General features: G+C 35.7%; 1 protein-coding gene across 1 annotated transcript; it reads right to left on the reverse strand.

The window, feature by feature from the left end:
• Positions 1–13,810: 13,810 nt before the first annotated feature.
• LOC103421117 (adenine phosphoribosyltransferase 1, chloroplastic-like) lies at positions 13,811–17,146 on the reverse strand. The gene is made up of 6 exons (XM_029106843.2): positions 16,986–17,146; positions 16,567–16,677; positions 16,129–16,221; positions 14,657–14,806; positions 14,521–14,579; positions 13,811–14,126 (listed from the first exon to the last, which is right to left on the reverse strand). The coding sequence occupies exons 1-6, from the start codon at positions 17,098–17,100 to the stop codon at positions 14,070–14,072; spliced, it is 585 nt and encodes a 194-aa protein (XP_028962676.2). The 5' UTR covers positions 17,101–17,146; the 3' UTR covers positions 13,811–14,069.
• Between the last annotated feature and the right edge of the window lie 215 nt (positions 17,147–17,361).

Raw genomic sequence — 17,361 nt, forward strand, 5'->3', positions numbered from 1 at the left:
AAGTATTAACATACAATTTGTTATGATATATTAATATGCAATGAATTTAAAAATTAATGCATTTTTTCATTAATCCTTCCCTTCAAATCTGCATGAATTAAATGTATACATTAAAATTGTAATTAGGGGTATTTAGGCATCTAAAAAAATGCAAAATGTGTAAGGTCAAACAAAATTAATGAATTTGCTAATCTGGTGCCTAGTCATTGGGTTTTATTCAAGTAAAAATACTATATCGGGTTTTATATGAAGAAACTTGAGTTTAAAGGGCTAAAGTCATATTTTCAGTAAAAATTATACATGTACACTAAGGGGTGAGGGATTTGGATTAAGCTACATAATGAGTCAATCACAATAATTTGGTTTTGAACTCATCATCTGCCGGAATTTAACTTAAGACTTCTCACTTATAAATAAAGAGTAATATCGTTAGATTGTAATACGAAGTGACCACATCAAAACAATTAGGCTATCCAGTTTAGAGTTCTCTAAACTAAATTAAGTTGTGAGAATGCTTAAGACTGAATTGAGAAAGTAGTTAAGAAGAGCATGCGTAAAATAATTAAATAATCAGAACGTGGATGGTGTCTTGCTGAACATTATAATACAATAGAAACCATTGGATTGGCGGAATAAAGTAAGAAAAATATGGAGGCAGAGGACGGCCGATTTTGGAGAAGGACATCGTGGGAGCTGAGTCGGACATTCTCTAAAGCATTCAAAATCCCGACAAGGGAACCGCAGAACTCGTTCTTTGTCTTCACCTCGTAAACCCTAAAAAACTCACAGTACTGTATGTATATATCTAATCTACCGCGTCAAGTTAGCATTATACAATTAATCTGTAAAGTTAAAAATCTGGTTACAACTCATCATCATCTCTTCCATATCTCTCAGTACTTCAAAAGTCAGCATGTGTTTTTGGCCTGCCATTTTATCTACTGCTTTATATTAGCTATGTCTTATCATTGTTCAAAACTAGTGGCGGATTCATAAATTTTTCTTTACGAGAAAAGATGTAAAACCCTAGGAATGAGTGCCAAGGATCGTAGGACCATATATGAGGGTTATTAGCCACACTGCCTCCAATGTGGATTTTCCAATGATCACAGCCTTCAAGATTTTGAACTTGGTAGCATTGTTTAAGAGCTTAATCAACCCTTCTTAATGTTGATAGAAATTGGAAACATAATGATCTATAATGGAAGTAGTCTTTTACTAGACTGTCTGACACATAAAAATGCTCTCTTCTCACAATCACAGCTTTTGTTTCCTTAATAGAATGTATGGCAACATAAGCATTTTATGTTAGGAAACTCTATATGAATCAAAATTATCGATGAAGTTAAGTCTTATCTGAATATGTATTACAACTTCAATAGGGCAACATATAAATTTGACAAAAACACAGTACACATGATCAAGTTTGCTACATAAACAAAGGATACGATAAAATTAGCATGACGTCGATTGGGAAATTATCAGAGAGGTAGCCGACAACATATATAATCCAGTATAACTCGATCTATAGACGCATGGTTCTTTTGTATGTCGACGGAGAGTTTTACTTTCAAGATTCGATTAAGCAGTCAAATGCAAAGCCTCTAAGGTTTGGGGTATGAACAGAGAGCACGTACCCAACTGTCCCTCACTTAAACTTTTGTCCAGCTGCGAGTCTTGCGCTCGAGTTCTCAAGTCTCACGCGTCAGAAAGAGACCATTTTTCTGCATATATTATTTGAAACTACATATCTGTTGTTGGAACGAAAGTTCGATAAGGTCTTCGTTATTCTTTGGAAATTTGGCACCGGCCATTGCACGACCCTTGAAGAAACAAAAATAAAAACGTTATACCCTAACACATAAGCAAAGCAATTGTTTTGGGGAATAAAATCTACACACCCATATTTTGAAAACACCCCAAAAATCTGATTTTATTCCTTACTCAGAGATCAATAAAACTCTGTCTGGCCAATGCATTCTCCTCCCACGATTTCAAGGGTTGGAAGTAATTACCTTCTCTGTCGCATTAACAAATCCAAAAAATGACAACTATATTATCTTGTTTATGTTTCATCAACTACCAAACTAAACCTAATTCATTCATGGTTTTTGTCCTAAGCTCAAGCCACGTGACCCTTGCATGCCAATGATTTCATTTATTTGGGAGTGCATTTTAGCTCACCCTGGTGGTAATGGTCATTGTTTGATAAGTTTAAATTTTGAGAGTTGTATTGATCTACTGCACAAATCTCGAAATTCATACTCATCTAATAATCATAAATAGGGTGGGTAAGCAAAAAATATTTCCCTTTTTTGGTTTTTTCTCTTTTCATTTTATCAGAGAGAATAATAAAATTGTAAACTTGCATTAGGGTTTACCTAAAAAACTTGCATAGCCATTAAGCATCTTGGCTTGATCATATACTTCTATCAACATATGTTTTTAGAACGGAATAGTGATTTCTACACACCCTTATTTTCTCCCTACACACCTATATCGATTTCTCATAGTTGGATTGAATAAATAAAAGAATGTATTGAAGAATAAATATGACGTTTCCTTTTGGAAAATATATAGTAGGACTTCAGTTAAATGAGAGGAAATTGTCATCTATCTTCAATTAAACACATATATAGGGACTTAAAAAAATATCTGTAGTGAGTAAGATATTTCTTGTAGTGGCTAAAAAATGGTTTCACTATAATATTTATTCTGTATATTATATATACACACATGATGTTCGTGATGAATATATTTGTGTTCATGATTGATACCATTTTAATGCCAATATGGGAACACCACGTTGCTGTTTGTGAGGAATTTGTGTTCATTATTTGACACCATTTTAATGGTACTTATTCACTTATTATAATTTGAGAGAACTATCGTATCGCATCATGCTATTACTTAATATTTATCATATTTAATGTTACTTATTCACCTTTTATAATTTGAAAGAACAATCGTATCGCATCACTTAATGATATTATACTATTACTTAATATTTATCATATTTAATGTTACTTATTCACCTATTATAATGTGAGAGAACGATCGTATCGTATCACTAATATTAATGACACTTAATATTCATCATTGTTTACAACAAATTGCAATTTGATTCATTGATTCAATATCATGAACTGTCATTTGATGGTTTCTGGTTTAATTAGGTCATTATTTGCATGCATAATCCTTCAGTCGGTAATTGAAACTAGATTAGTCAAATTATTAAATTACAAAGAAAAAGGATTCTATGTCTCATATTTTAGTTACCACTTAAATGTATCACTTATAAGTGTGCCAAATTTTGAAATGAGTAGATATGGTAGTCAAAAAGAAAAAGTTTACTCGGATCAAAAGACAACAAAGTGTCCCAAACAAGGAGCATCTAGTATCTACACACACCAAATCGACTTCATGAAAACATGTATGATATAACCAATTTTCTTCCAAGGTACATACCACTAAGTGACATAGAAAATCAATGATTAGATTTTTGCATAAAAGGATCTAATTGATCTTTACAAACAGTTAAATCTTGCATAAATTAAACTCGTACTATCGAAATCTAATTAATCTTTATAACAGTTAGATCTTGTATAAATTAAACTCGTACAATCGAATAATATACATCATTGTAACCAAACCCTAATATTACATGACTTTGGGCATCAAATTTCATTAACTCTTGGTTGGAGAAAATTTAAAGCTTATAGACGTATAATGTTTAAGTAGCTTGTATTTTTAATTCATCTAACCAGTTAATTAAGAACCACACGTCCATTGCACTTTTAGATTGATAGAGAGTTAGAGACCTAAAACAACTAATGGAGACTTAAATTAGGAATCAAGATGCACTAATCCTTCCAAACTAATCACAAGGATAAACTTTTTTCTTAAGGAAATAAAAAGATGCATTAAAGCTGCACTAATCTTTTGCTTTTTGTTGCTTCACCTTCGTATATTGCACATCAATTAAGTATCAAAGTTAACAGTTGATTTGACAAAATACAGAGTCACGGAGATTCTGGAAATGTGAAATGTCAAACTAGCTTAGTCATCAGTAAAATGATAATACTTAAATATTGACTAGCCGGTAATCATTATAATATAGAACCTTTCAAGTAGGAATGTAGTGGGGCCCATACCACGTAGGGGTGGATTTAGTTCGGTTTTTTACCGAAACCGAAAATCAAATCAAAATTACTGTTCAGTTTGGTTTTTCTTCGGTTTTTTTTTTTTTGTTCAATTTTTTTTTGTTTTAATTTTTTTCAGTTCGGTTTCGGCCTGGTTCGGTTTTTTCCATGATTTTTTTTTTCCTGGAGCTTGAAGCACTTGCTTCCATGCCTTAAGCATTCTCAGTGAAAAATAAACCTGCAACATGGAATATAAATTTGCATCAACGGTATTCTGAGATCGACAATGAACTATGCATTTTAACAGAATCCAAAAGGTAGCAAAGCAAAGCTTTACACACAAAAAAACAGAAACAAAAGTTAAGTAGTAGTCAGTGGTAAATGAAAAAGGCATCATACTTAAACAATTGAAGCGATGGGTGCTTAGCAATACGAACAAAACTTGAGCTTTTAGTTTCTATCTATAAACATGGTTTTTGTTATTGAATTATTTGCACTGAGAGAAACACAATACTGCGATTTTACAATGAGTACCACAACACATTTTATTCTTTTTTCCAATTCACCCAAAAAACCAAGAATTAAACCTTTACCTCCATCTTGCAGATCGAACAAAACTCGTTTCGTCAAATCCAATGAACTTGCAAAGGAGAACAAAACAAAATGTTGAACTGTTGAAGGGAGGTGGGAATTGGAGGTTGGGGAAGTGGGTGAGCTTGATCTGAGGTAGGATTTTTGGGTTTTGGTTGTGTTTGGTTGGAGAGAGAGAGAGAGAGAGAGAGAGAGAGAGAGAGAGAGAGAGAGAGAGAGAGATGGGAATTGGGAAAGATGACTTTTTTCAGCTAGGATAAAGAGAAGTTGGGATTGGATGAAAGAGGAGAATTGATAACCTATTATGATCCCGTTTTATAAATATGCCACTCATAAGGTATTAACAAGAAAAAACTTGCTGTCAAAGTGGTTTAAGGGGAAGATACTCAATACTCAATTAAGTGGGAATGGGTTCAAACCCCCTTGGGTATATATATATATATATATATATATATATTAATTAGAATATATTTCGGTTCGGTTTTTTTCGGCCTTAATCCTGTTTTCAGTCCGATTTTTTACCCCTAATACCACGATCCAAACTGTCTATTTTTCAAGTTGAACTTCATAGACAACTAATCCTTTTTTTTTTTTTGAAAAAAAAATAATAAGAATCCTTTTCCTTAGGTCTCTGCATTATATTATATTCACTTTGTGATGTGGCCACATTCACCTTTTTGCATAATAAGAATGTTGATTAAGAAACCGATTAAGAAACCTGAGACCTCAACAGCAATTAATGGAGACTAAAACCCACCACCTAACTTAATACATATATAATTAAGTTTACAAATACTACAACACTTCGAAGTCAAAGACTCTATTCACGTTCTTGTTTTGTTTTGTTTTTTTTTCTGGAACTTTCTCGTCGTATTTTATTTGTAGAATTGTGAGTTATGATAATAATCAACTCTTAATTAGTCATCAACCATAACCTACGCCTAATCGGATAAATGGTCCTTGTGGTGACAAAGTAATCGGAAGATAGCCCTCGTGATAAAAGAAAAAAAAATTAGAATTTAAACCCTCGTGATGATAGTCCGTTAACAAATTTAGTCCAAAAGTAAGTTTTTCGTTAAATATCTATTAATTAAAGGGTAAACATGTACTTGTGCACCTTCTTCTTCCTTGCCTCTCTTGTCACTATGTTACATACACTCTGCAGGATCAAACATACAGCGTCTGAAACATTGCTGCTCTCTCTGCTACAATTCCTAGTTGCATTAATTGAATGTATTTTCTTTCTTATTTTTGTCCTTGTAGATTCAAGAACCCAGAAGAAACAAAACAATAAAAAAATAAATTGACACATAGTTTCTTAGCACCGAAACAGTAGAAATGAAATCAAATCACAAAACAAAAAAACAAAAAAACATTTGCGGGTTTGGAGCTCTTCTCTTGTAGGATTGGCAGCGTTGGTGCTACGTCTTTTCCCAAGTGTCCAATTCGTGACTAAATTATGTTCATCATTTGATTCATAAATATATGGAGCCAATATACAACCTAGCCATTATTATTGTAAGGCGAGCCTCTCTGTCTTTGTGTTGGCGAGGAATACAAGTTTAGTTTTACTGCGTAAAACAAAAACAAAGAATTTGAAGTGTCGTTTCCGTGGTTAACAAGCGGAGGTGGGGCAGCTGGTTTGGGTGAAGAAGAAGAAGGAGATGAGGGTTTGAAGAAGGCATTGATCTTTGATTGCATTGCATGAATGCATCGAATTTGAATTGAATTGGATCTGATTTTACTAAGCTTCCATCATTTGATTTCAATGTACATTTTTATCCCTGAATTTAATAGACATTTAACAGAACAATTACTTTTGGACTAGCACCACGAGGGTTTAAATCCTAATTTTTTTTACCACAAAGACTATATTCCAATTACTTTATAACCACATAGACCATTTATCCGATTAGGCCTTGTTGATGCACAAAATCAGTGAGGACTTTGGTACAACAGAAAGTGTTAAGTTTGTGACCTTCGCTAGATTGCTCCGGTCACTAGTGTGGAAAATGATGTAAATGGATAGAGACAAGGAAGCAAATACAAGATGTACGTGGTTCACCTATATTGGCTACGTCCACGGAGTAGAAGAGTTCTCATTAATTGTGAAAGGTTTACAATAGTACATAGGTTCAAGCTCTCCTTTTGTGAGTACTAGTGAATGATTTAGTACAAATAACATTAGGAAATATTGTGAGAAAATGATCTCTATTTATAGAAGAGAGTTTCTAGTTTCATTCTGACATTGACATATGTCGTGTTGTGATTGGCTTCTGATGTTGACATGTGTCGCGCTATGATTGGCTTCTGATGTCGACACGTGTCACACTGTGATTGGCCTCCTAGTTGTAGGGAAACTCTTCTGGGTCTTTGACGGTATAACGTTGATCGGTGCTCAGTAGTTTCGGGATTGGTCAAGTATGGTACTTTGTAGCAAGTGTCGAGGCACATTGTAGCAAGTGTCGAAGACACAAAATATGTTGAACCCTTTCGAAGCACGGTTGGCTTATGTATAGATGTGTTGGAATGTATGATGTTTATGTATGAATGTGTTGGAATGTATGATGTTTATGTTGATTGATATGGGTGATGCTTATGAATGTTTTGTTATGCATGAAGGGATCCATGCTTTTGATATGTGAACCATGTTGGTTATAACACTTAGTATCACATATTTTGTGTCAAAGTACGCATGTTGAAGCTCTGAGTTGGAGTATAAGGGTAGGTCAGCGTAGAGGAAGTGTTCCAGTGCTAGGAACGCAAAAGACTTAGAAGAAGTTGTCTAAATTCCCTCTTCTTTAAATATTTGCCGAATGGCTTGTGTGACAAAAGATCTCAAGCGGTTGAGAGTCAAAATATTTGTAATGTGTATGCCTTCTTATAATAGCATTTCCTTCAGTACTTAGTCATCCACTTTGAAAGAGTGAGGCTTGGCCTCATAGTCATAATAATCGACAGTACGTTCACCCATGGTTGTCTTGATACGAAACTTTTATCCCTATTGTTGTAATAGGCTTACTGAGAGTAAAAATCTTTCCTCTTACCAAGAGACAGATACGTTTGGTGACTTAGCGAGTAGCTAAATGAGGCAAGAGATGATGCAATAGGTGTCTGAATGGCCAAGATCTCCTCACTTGGTAGAACTTGACTTCCATTTCCCACTTGTTGATAGGGGTTAACCATATGGGGGTTCCCGTGGTATGTCCTTGCTTCGACGGATGCGTGGTTGTAAGCATGTGTCATCACCTCAGAGTAAGTTTTCCAAGTGTTGGCATTGATCATGTGCTTGAAGAAACAATCATGTAGGCCTGCTGTGAATGCCTTGAGGGCGGTCTTGTCATCTGCCTCAGCGCAGCGAGAATACTCATGGCTGAAGTGACTGGCATACTCTCGTAATGACTTGTCCAGCTTCTGGCGAATAGTGTACAAGTCATCTATAGAATGCAAGCAATCGGTCTGGAAGATGTGTTGAGAGACAAACATTTTCCTCAGTTCCTCAAATGAGTCTACTGTCTCAGGTGGAAGATGGCAATACCAGTTTAAAGCTCTGCCATAGAGAGTGGAGGGGAAGAGAAGACATCGCTCTTCGTCGGTATTCATCCGATATGCCATGGTGGACTCAAAGAGGTTAAGGTGTTCAATTGGGTCATCCCTTTCAGTATAGAGTTGTAAACCAAGCTTTTGTTTTGTCTTCGCTTGAAGATGGTGTCGATGATCCTTCTCATGAGAGGGCCAGGCCTGGGTTGGTTCTAGTCAGGTATCTCGGCCTGACGTTTGGCCTTCAACTTGTTTACTTCTTCAAGGAGCTGTAGGACAAGGGGGTCCTGAGTGGAGTCATGTACCACTGGAATTTTCTTTCGTAAGTCTCCATTGCCTCTTAGAAGTAAGAAAGTTTGAGCAAGGGCGTGTGGTTTTTTCTTGGACTCGCCGTACTGACTTCTAGGGCGAGTCTGTCGAACTACCTCAGAGTCCCTTGAACCTTCATGTTCCTCTGGGACCGGTTGTTCTTTCCCTAGATTGGCAACTAGCCTGGGTCGTGGGAGGGGACCGAGTCTTTCAGAAACCCTTAGGTCATTGATCTTCGAGCATATGTGGAGGGGATTCTCTCAACGTTGCTTTAGAAAGTCTCGGCAGTCAGGATAAACGGCTTTCGATCCTTCCAACCCATTCAATGAGGTGTCTTCCTCCATTTCTCCTGTTTTGGGTCGAAGCATCTGGGTTGAGAGAAGTCTCATGTTGAGCAATGTTTTGATGATTAGCTCGCTCCTCATCAGGGATACCCAAGTCGAAGGAAGGTGACCCTCCGTGTTGGGGGGTACCCAGATGATGGTTGATGTCCACAAGGGCAACGAGCTCGCGTGTTTGAGTACGGCTAGTTTCGTGGAGCGTCTCAAAGAGCTTCTCATACTACTCCTAGATGACCTCATTCTTCATTGCTATCTTGTTGTTCTAAGTTTCTAGCTCATCGACTTTAGCTTGAAGAGGGGTGTCATTCTGTGTGTTGTGGCTTCCTTCGCTCCCCATGTTGGAGAGGGATGCCTGCTCAAAAGAAAGTGTACAAATGGTGGAAACTAGTTTGGCAAAGCTGAAGAGAATGGGAATAAGTGTCGTTCCCACAGACGGCGCCAAATGTTGATGCACAAAATTAGTGAGGACTTTGGTACAACAGAAAGTGTTAAGTTTGTGACCTTTGCTAGATTGCTCCGTTCACTAGTGTGGATAAGTATGTAAATGGATAGAGACAGGGAAGCAAACACAAGATGTACGTGGTTCACCCAGATTGGCTACGTCCACAGAGTAGAAGAGTTTTCATTAATTGTGAAAGGTTTACATAAGTACATAGGTTCAAGCTCTCCTTTTGTGAGTACTAGTGAATGATTTAGTACAAATAACATTAGGAAATATTGTGAGAGAATGATCTCTATTTATAGAAAAGAGTTTCTAGTTTCATTCTGACATTGACACGTGTCGTGTTGTGATTGGCTTCTGATGTTGACACGTGTCGCGCTATGATTGGCTTCTGATGTCGACACGTGTCGCGCTGTGATTGGCCTCCTGGTTGTAGGGAAACTCTTCTGGGTCCTTGACGGTATAACGTTGACCAGTGTTCAGTAGTTTCGGGATTGGTCAAGTATGGTACAAACAGGCCTTAACTTTATACCAAAGTTGTCGTGCGTTTAAAAGAAAACAAGAAAATAAAATTCAAGGTATTTTGTTTTCTTTCTAAAAATGCAATTTGGCTGCTAAATGCTTTGATTGGTTTGAGGATCCCCTAATATTAATCAAAATGTCTCTTAGATCGATGGTAATTGTAATAGTTGAGGCGTGTGTGGTATTCTTTTTCTTTCATCAAACTTTTTTTGCTATTATTAACTCAGGTAAAGTTTTAATGAGGCCGATCTTTTTCTTTCATCGAACATTTTTTTGTCTAGGATAAGGTTTAATGTCGTCACTCTTCTGCATGTGTGAGGTTGTTGTTGTTTATATTAGTGACATTTTTAAGTTGGGCTAACAATACTCTCAAACCTTTGAATATTTTTTTTTCTTTTCTTTGGGAAGTGTCAAGCATTTTCTTTTGTTTCATGGAAAGCAAAAAATAATTTAATTTGGTTTCTGTAATTAAAATTTAGGGTAAAAGACTGTTTACTACCCTCATGTTTTGTGATTTTCAACATTTAGTACATCAAGTTTTTTCGTCTCAGATTCATACCTAAAGTGTAAATTTTGGGACAGTCTCATACATCCGTTAATCAAACTGTTAAGTTTTCCGTTAACTGTGACGTGATGCACTGACTGGGCACCACGTGTCATCCACGTTTTTTTTTTTTTTTGCTTTCTTTTCTTTTCTTCTTCCTTCTTCTTCTTCTTCTTCCTCCGACTGCAACTTTTTTTTTTCTTTCTTCTTCTTCCTCCTTTCTCATTCTTCCTTCCCCTTCTTCTTTCTTCTTTCTTCTCCTTCTTCTTCTTCTTCCTCCGAAATCTGGGGAAGTTTTTTTTTTTTTTTTTTTTTTCTTTCTTCTTCTTCCTCCTTCTTCCTTCTTCTTCTTCTTCTTCTTCTTCCTCCGACTACAACTTTTTTTTTCTTCCTCCTTCTTCTCCTTCTTCCTTCCCTTCCTTCCTCCTTCTTCTTCTTCTTCTTCCTCAAAAAAAAAAAAAAAAACAAAAATCATCTTCCCTCAGATTCGGAGGAAGAAGAAGAGGAACGAAGAAGGGGAAGGAAGAAGGAGAAGAAGGAGAAGGAAAAAGGAGGAAGGAAGAGGAGAAGAAGGAGGAAGGAAAAAAAAACTGAATCTGGGCAGATTCGGAGGAAGAAGAAGAAGAAGAAGAAGAAAGAAGAAAAAAAAAAGAAAAAGAAAAAAAAAACTGAATCTGAGTAGATTCGGAGGAAGAAGAAGAAGAAAAAAAAAAAAGCTTCCCTAGATTCGGAGGAAGAAGAAGGAGAATGAGAAGGAAGAAGAAGGAAGAAGGGGAAGAAATGGAAGGAATGAGGAAGGAAGGAAGAAGGAGAAGGAGGAAGAAAAAAAAAAGTTGCAGTTGGAGGAAGAAGAAGAAGAAGAAGAAGGAAGAAGAAAAAAAAAGAAAAAAAAAACTTGGATGACACGTGGCGTCCAGTCAGTGCGCCACGTCACAGTTAACGGAAAACTTAACAATTTGACTAACGGATGTATGAGACTGTCCCAAAATTTACACTTTAGGTATGAATCTGAGACGAAAAAAACTTGATGTACTAAATGTTGAAAACCACGAAACATGAGGGTAGTAAACAATCTTTTACCCTAAAATTTAAGAGAACAATGAAAGACCAGTTCCAACTTCTAGATGAGTAGCAAAAAGACAAAAATAAACTTCTATGTCGGACATAATGTACGAAAACAATATTATTTTTTTTATAGTTATAGATAGGCACAAGAGAGAGAATCTTTGCTAAAGAATGAAGTGGAACAGAATCAATTTATATTAGCTGTTTTTTTTTTCTTTTTTTCCTTTGATATTTTGGTGTGTGTACAATGATACAAACTCACCACGTAGTTGTAAACACCATGATTCCTACCCTTTTCATTTCATCGGTCTCACTTGTGATCACAACGGTGTTTATAATGATTGTCATGAGAGGAGGTGGTGTTTACTTCAAGGAAAGCAGCATTCACGGGCACCAATCCAGTTGGTAGGGACTGATGATTTTTCATCAAGAGTTCATTGTTGTGCTCACCCACAAGGAGTACTAAGATCAATTGATTGTTGCATGAGCACATTAAAGGCATAAAAATATTGAATGTCTTTCCAGCATGTATGTTTCAGTAACATTCTCCCCACAAAGATTCATTTGGGAGTTGATCCTAAACATTGCAGAATTATATTGAGCAGCTAACTTAAAATCCTAGATTCATAGGTATGTCCAGTCATAACAAGCTCTCGGGAGAATCACCACCTTCTAGTGATTATATCTATTTGTCAAGGCATTCTAGAGAGCCAGTGGGTCCTCAACCGTTAGGAATTTTCAGTCCTTCCTGGATGTGGTGACGAATGATCATGGTTTTCACCCGATCTTGGGAGGATGTAGTGCTTCCTTCCTTAATGGTTTCCCAAGACTGTATGCCTCAAGACGATCTAGGCATCTACAATCCAGGTAAGGTAGTTCTTTTCAATGATGTCAAGGGTGAAAAAATCAAACTTTGCAAGTTCGCCATTTTCTTTTCTAAAAAAAAAAAAATGAGATATGCAAGAACTTTCAGTAATCTGGATTTTGGGGAGCGTAATGTTTTTTTTGTTTTTTTTTTTTTAACTTTTGGTTCTTACAAAATTTTCATATTTGATCTTCAAGTCAAAAGGACAAGCACTCGAAACTTCACGCTCGAGGTTTACTTAACTAAGAGATTAATTAAAAATGTTAGGTAGCTAATGAACAATGAGGGCAATTGTATCGCACCATTCTAAAGTTAGCATTAAAATTAAATATAAATATTGGGTTAGTAGTCAGGACGGGGTGATTATACCGCGCCATTCAAGTTAGTAGTAAAATTAACATAAATCAGTATTGAGTTAGAAGTTAGGAGCTGCACCAAATAAGAAATAAAAAATATAAGTGGTTATTAACATGAGGAATAGGCTAATGCATGGTAGTAACAGATCTTCATTGTAGTGGTGAGGAATCACAAAGCAAGTGATGAAGAGAAGAAGAGAAACAATAAAATCCTTATGGGAATCATTTTGATGCGAAGGAAATGAAAACTGGTTAGAGTTAAGAGTTTTGTGCTAAAAACGTGTTATAAATAAGCAAAAGAGAGATAACCTTTGTTAGAGGGTGAAGTGGAACAGGATCAATAAAATTATTCTGTTTTTTTATTTTTCCTGCTTTGATATTTTGTGCACAATGATACGAACGTCCCCCTTCATATACAGGTTTTTCAGAGACAAAAAAGTAGCAAAAGTTTGAAAGCTATTTTCTTTACACAAAGTCTTCAAATGAATACTGAAATCTGAATTTAACGTGAACAGTCTAATTTTTCCAACACATTTTGTGTTTCCTGAATTTAAAATCTTCATGTGGACCATCCACATATTTACAACATCGATAATACGCTAGGTAGAATAAATTTATAAACCATATGATGTGTCTCTAATAAGAAATAAACATATTAATCAACACTTAAGTAATAATCAAATTATCAACAATCAAATTATTTAGTTTACAAAACTTGATCTTCCTACATTACCCTTACAACATTAATCTTAAGAACTTAAAAAAATGTTGTCTCAGCCAGATGGCCTAAATCCAATATGCTTAATTCCTAATTGATGATTTGGATAAAAAGAATAGAACTTTAACTAAAAGCTTCCGGTACTGTGTATTTTAACCAAAAACCACATTTTTACACTAAAAAGTCAATCCTGGTACTATTCACTTTACTCTTTATTTCGTCCTTATCATTAAAACTCAAAATTTTCAATGTATTTTCATTAGTTTTCCTTAAAAAGAATCTAAGAATGGGGGAATGCATTTCGAGAATACTAATTTTTTATCAAAAGTAAAAGAATATTCGAACTTGAGGTCTCTTTATATTGGAAGAGAGAAATACGAGATAACCGAGATAATTTTACTTTGGTGATTTGATGTTTAATTCATCCGTTAACAAATATTACCAGATTTATAAGTGAAAACAGAAAAACAACTTATTTCGGCAACTTATTTCTGCATAGTAAATAGTACATACATCTACCAAGTTTGTTTGGCTCTTCAATCACCCAATGTAAACAAACCGATAATCAACCGTACGCCGCTGCTAACAATCAAGTTGCTCTTCTGAATATCTGCAGCCCCAGCAGAAACCATGCTCATGCGTCTCCGCTAACTAGAACAAACAATGGTTTCTCCCCCAGTCGCTCCCGACCCTGAAACAATCCATATAAGCACATCAGTAGTGCATGGGTGCGTTTGGTACATGGGACGGGACGGGACGGAACGGGACGAGGCGTTCCGTCCCGCGTTTGGTGCGCCAAAAATGGGTGGAACGGGCTGTTCCACGGGACAGATTTTGAGTGTTTTTGCGTCCCACCTCCCCCCCGGAACGGGTTTGTTCCACGTTTGTGGAACGCAATGTTTTACCATTTTAAGACAAATATACCCCATGTCTTTTTCAAAAATTACACCTTCGTTCCGTCCCGTTCCGTCCCGTCCCGTTCCGTTCCGTCTGCGTACCAAACGCACCCTAAAGTACCAAAAAATACAACGAAATCCAGATTCCGTCTTCAGCACCAACTAATCAAGGGTGTTTTATTGTCATACCTTTAGTTCTGGTAATTCAATTACACAGGCGCACTCAACGACATGCACCCCTACACGCTCTGCAACAAAAAAAGGAGACATGTGAGTTGTGCAAGCCAAAGCATTTAGACATGAAGTTTGTGGTTTGATAAACTACCAAGTAGCTTGATGGCAGCACCCAAGGTTCCCCCAGTTGCAATGAGGTCATCTATGATCAAGGCACGTTCACCCGCTTCTACAGCTCCCACGTGCATTTCCATAATATCTGTTCCATACTCCAAAGAGTACTCTTCAGAAATAACCTTCCCTGCAGAACCATAAACATATGAGATTACATGCCAACTTGAGAACTATGTTTATTGAAAGCACATGATACATGATGGGCAATAAAATGTAAAATAAACTTATCACATCCAGAACCACACTGTTTGTGATTTCTTATACAATTGGTGGTTAGGAAACGCCACAAGATACAATAACACTTCTTACCATGCAAAGGAGTAAACTTTCTGAAGGAAAAAAGATATTTAACCCGGCACTCGTTATTTATTCGTTGTGATATTTTTAAAGCAACAGTGAGTTTTGGCGTTTACGTATTCGTTACCAGATTAACTTTCACTCTTTCTACCATTTCCTAATCTAAAGTCAGAACAGCAAATTTAGTGTAACTAGACTGAAAATCATAATATGAATGTCTGCTTTTGATTTAATTTATGCGCGTTGAGAAGATTACTCTTTTTGTATTATCGACAGTGATGCAAAATCACTATTCAAGGGCATAAACACTCATTACTGGTACTCAGAACTTCTCAGCATAACTGGGTGTAGCACTATGTCTAACATATGGCTAAAAAACTAGCCTTTAACTGGATCAGTTAACATTTGCATTGTAAGGAAAGATGTAAAGATGATCAATCCATCCTGTGAATTAAATAACGATCATGTTTTGAATTACATCACAAAGACTATCTAACGAGGTGGGGTAAAAAATAAATTACACTAAGGGCTAGTTTTGTATTGCTGTGTTTTTTATAAAAAAATTGTTTCTGCTGTGTGGTGAGAATAAACTGCTGTAAAATAAAGTTGTTGAGTGTTTGATAAACTTTTTTTTTTGTGAAAGTGCTTTTAATAATTAAAAAAAAAACAGTATTTGAGTGTTTAGCAAACTTTTATATAAATTGCTTTGAATATTTAAATGACTAAAAAGGATATAGTATTAATGTGATATAATAATTGTAAAAGACAATAATGTAGGGACAAAGATTGTAATTTTATAAAACATGTCGAGGTATACTTGCCATTTTAAAATTCATTAAATGAACATTGTGCTTAAAAAAAACATTTTTTTAAGAAGCATGGTAGACCTTGCTTCTGCTTTTCTACTTTCATTGACAATAGTTTTTTATAAAAGCTTTTTTTTTTTTTACCAAACATATTTAATATTTCAGATTATTTTTTAATAAGCTGTTTTTTTTTTTTTAAACACCACAATCCCAAACAAACCCTAATTCTTCCAGTAAGCCACTCACTCACCAGTGATTCCCTCGAATCCCTGCTACAGCGAAACTTTTCAAAGCTCAAAAATTTATGCAGTTTAAGAGGAGGAAAAAACAAGGTGTGATATATTACCAGGCAACTTGTTTGGTTTCCTCATGGGCACAAATTTTGCCCCAATGGCCAAAGCAATAGGAGGGCCAAATATAAACCCTCTAGCTTCAACACCTGCATTATGTCATAATAAAACTTCAGACTATAAACATGAGAGATTTTTTAGGGTAATTGGAACACCAGATGGTACACCATGTGTTATTATACCAATAGTGGAATATGTGTACTAAAAAATTAATAACTTAAAAAATATAATTTCCCACCACGTATATAAACTACATGGTGTACCATTCATATTTCTATCACGATGAAAAATTTCTTCATAAACATAACCCAACATTCAGTATATACAACGAACAGTTACTAAAGAAGTAAGAATGCGCAACCGAGCTCCCGTTAAAATTTTGTGAACAAACTAATTCAAACTGGCTAAAAGTGAGAGAGCATGTATTGAATTACCTGCAACAACAGAGATTTCTTTATCTTTGTACCTCTCAACAAACAAATCAATGGTGTCCTTGAAAGCCTTGGTATCCAGGAGCAATGTGGTAATATCATAGAACATAATCCCTGCCATAATAAGTGAAAGCCAAGCACAACTCACACAATCAAACTCACAAAAACCTCCATTCGAGATCAGAAATCAAGTAAAACCCAAGATTACACACTACCCAAATGACAAATTGGACCCAACAGCAAGTAAAAATTCTCGAAAAACCGATTGAATCGAACCCAACAAAGAAAAACACATTTCTACTTACTTATCAGAAAGCAAAAAGTAAGATAATGAAAATCAATGCAAAAGAAATTGAATACAAACAGCATATATGAATATATATATATATATATATATATATATATATATATATATAAAGTACCTGGCTTGGGGAAGTCCGGGATGACTCTGATAGCAGATGAAATTCTAGCAAGGCGAGGATCCTGACCGTCTTCCGCTGCCATTGCTTCAACTTTCAGCGCTTCACTCTTACGCATTTCGGTTTCATTCCCAAATTTGGTGCAAGTCTTATAGGCATTTTGGCATCAAGAAAAATGTTGAGAATCTCAAAAAAGTGAACTCTATAGATTCTCTGCTACTTAATATTTTTGGTACAATATGTTATAATATTGACACATAAATTGACATTAAAATGTGAAGTGAAAGAGAGTTCATAAAGAGTCACACTTTAAGAAAGTCTCATTGGCATTTCTCTCATTATTGGGATGGTTTCTTTTAAGTTAATTGTGTATTCTCAC

The sequence above is a fragment of the Malus domestica genome, chromosome 08 (assembly GCF_042453785.1).
Source record: "Malus domestica chromosome 08, GDT2T_hap1".
In the NCBI taxonomy this organism is placed as follows: domain Eukaryota; kingdom Viridiplantae; phylum Streptophyta; class Magnoliopsida; order Rosales; family Rosaceae; genus Malus; species Malus domestica.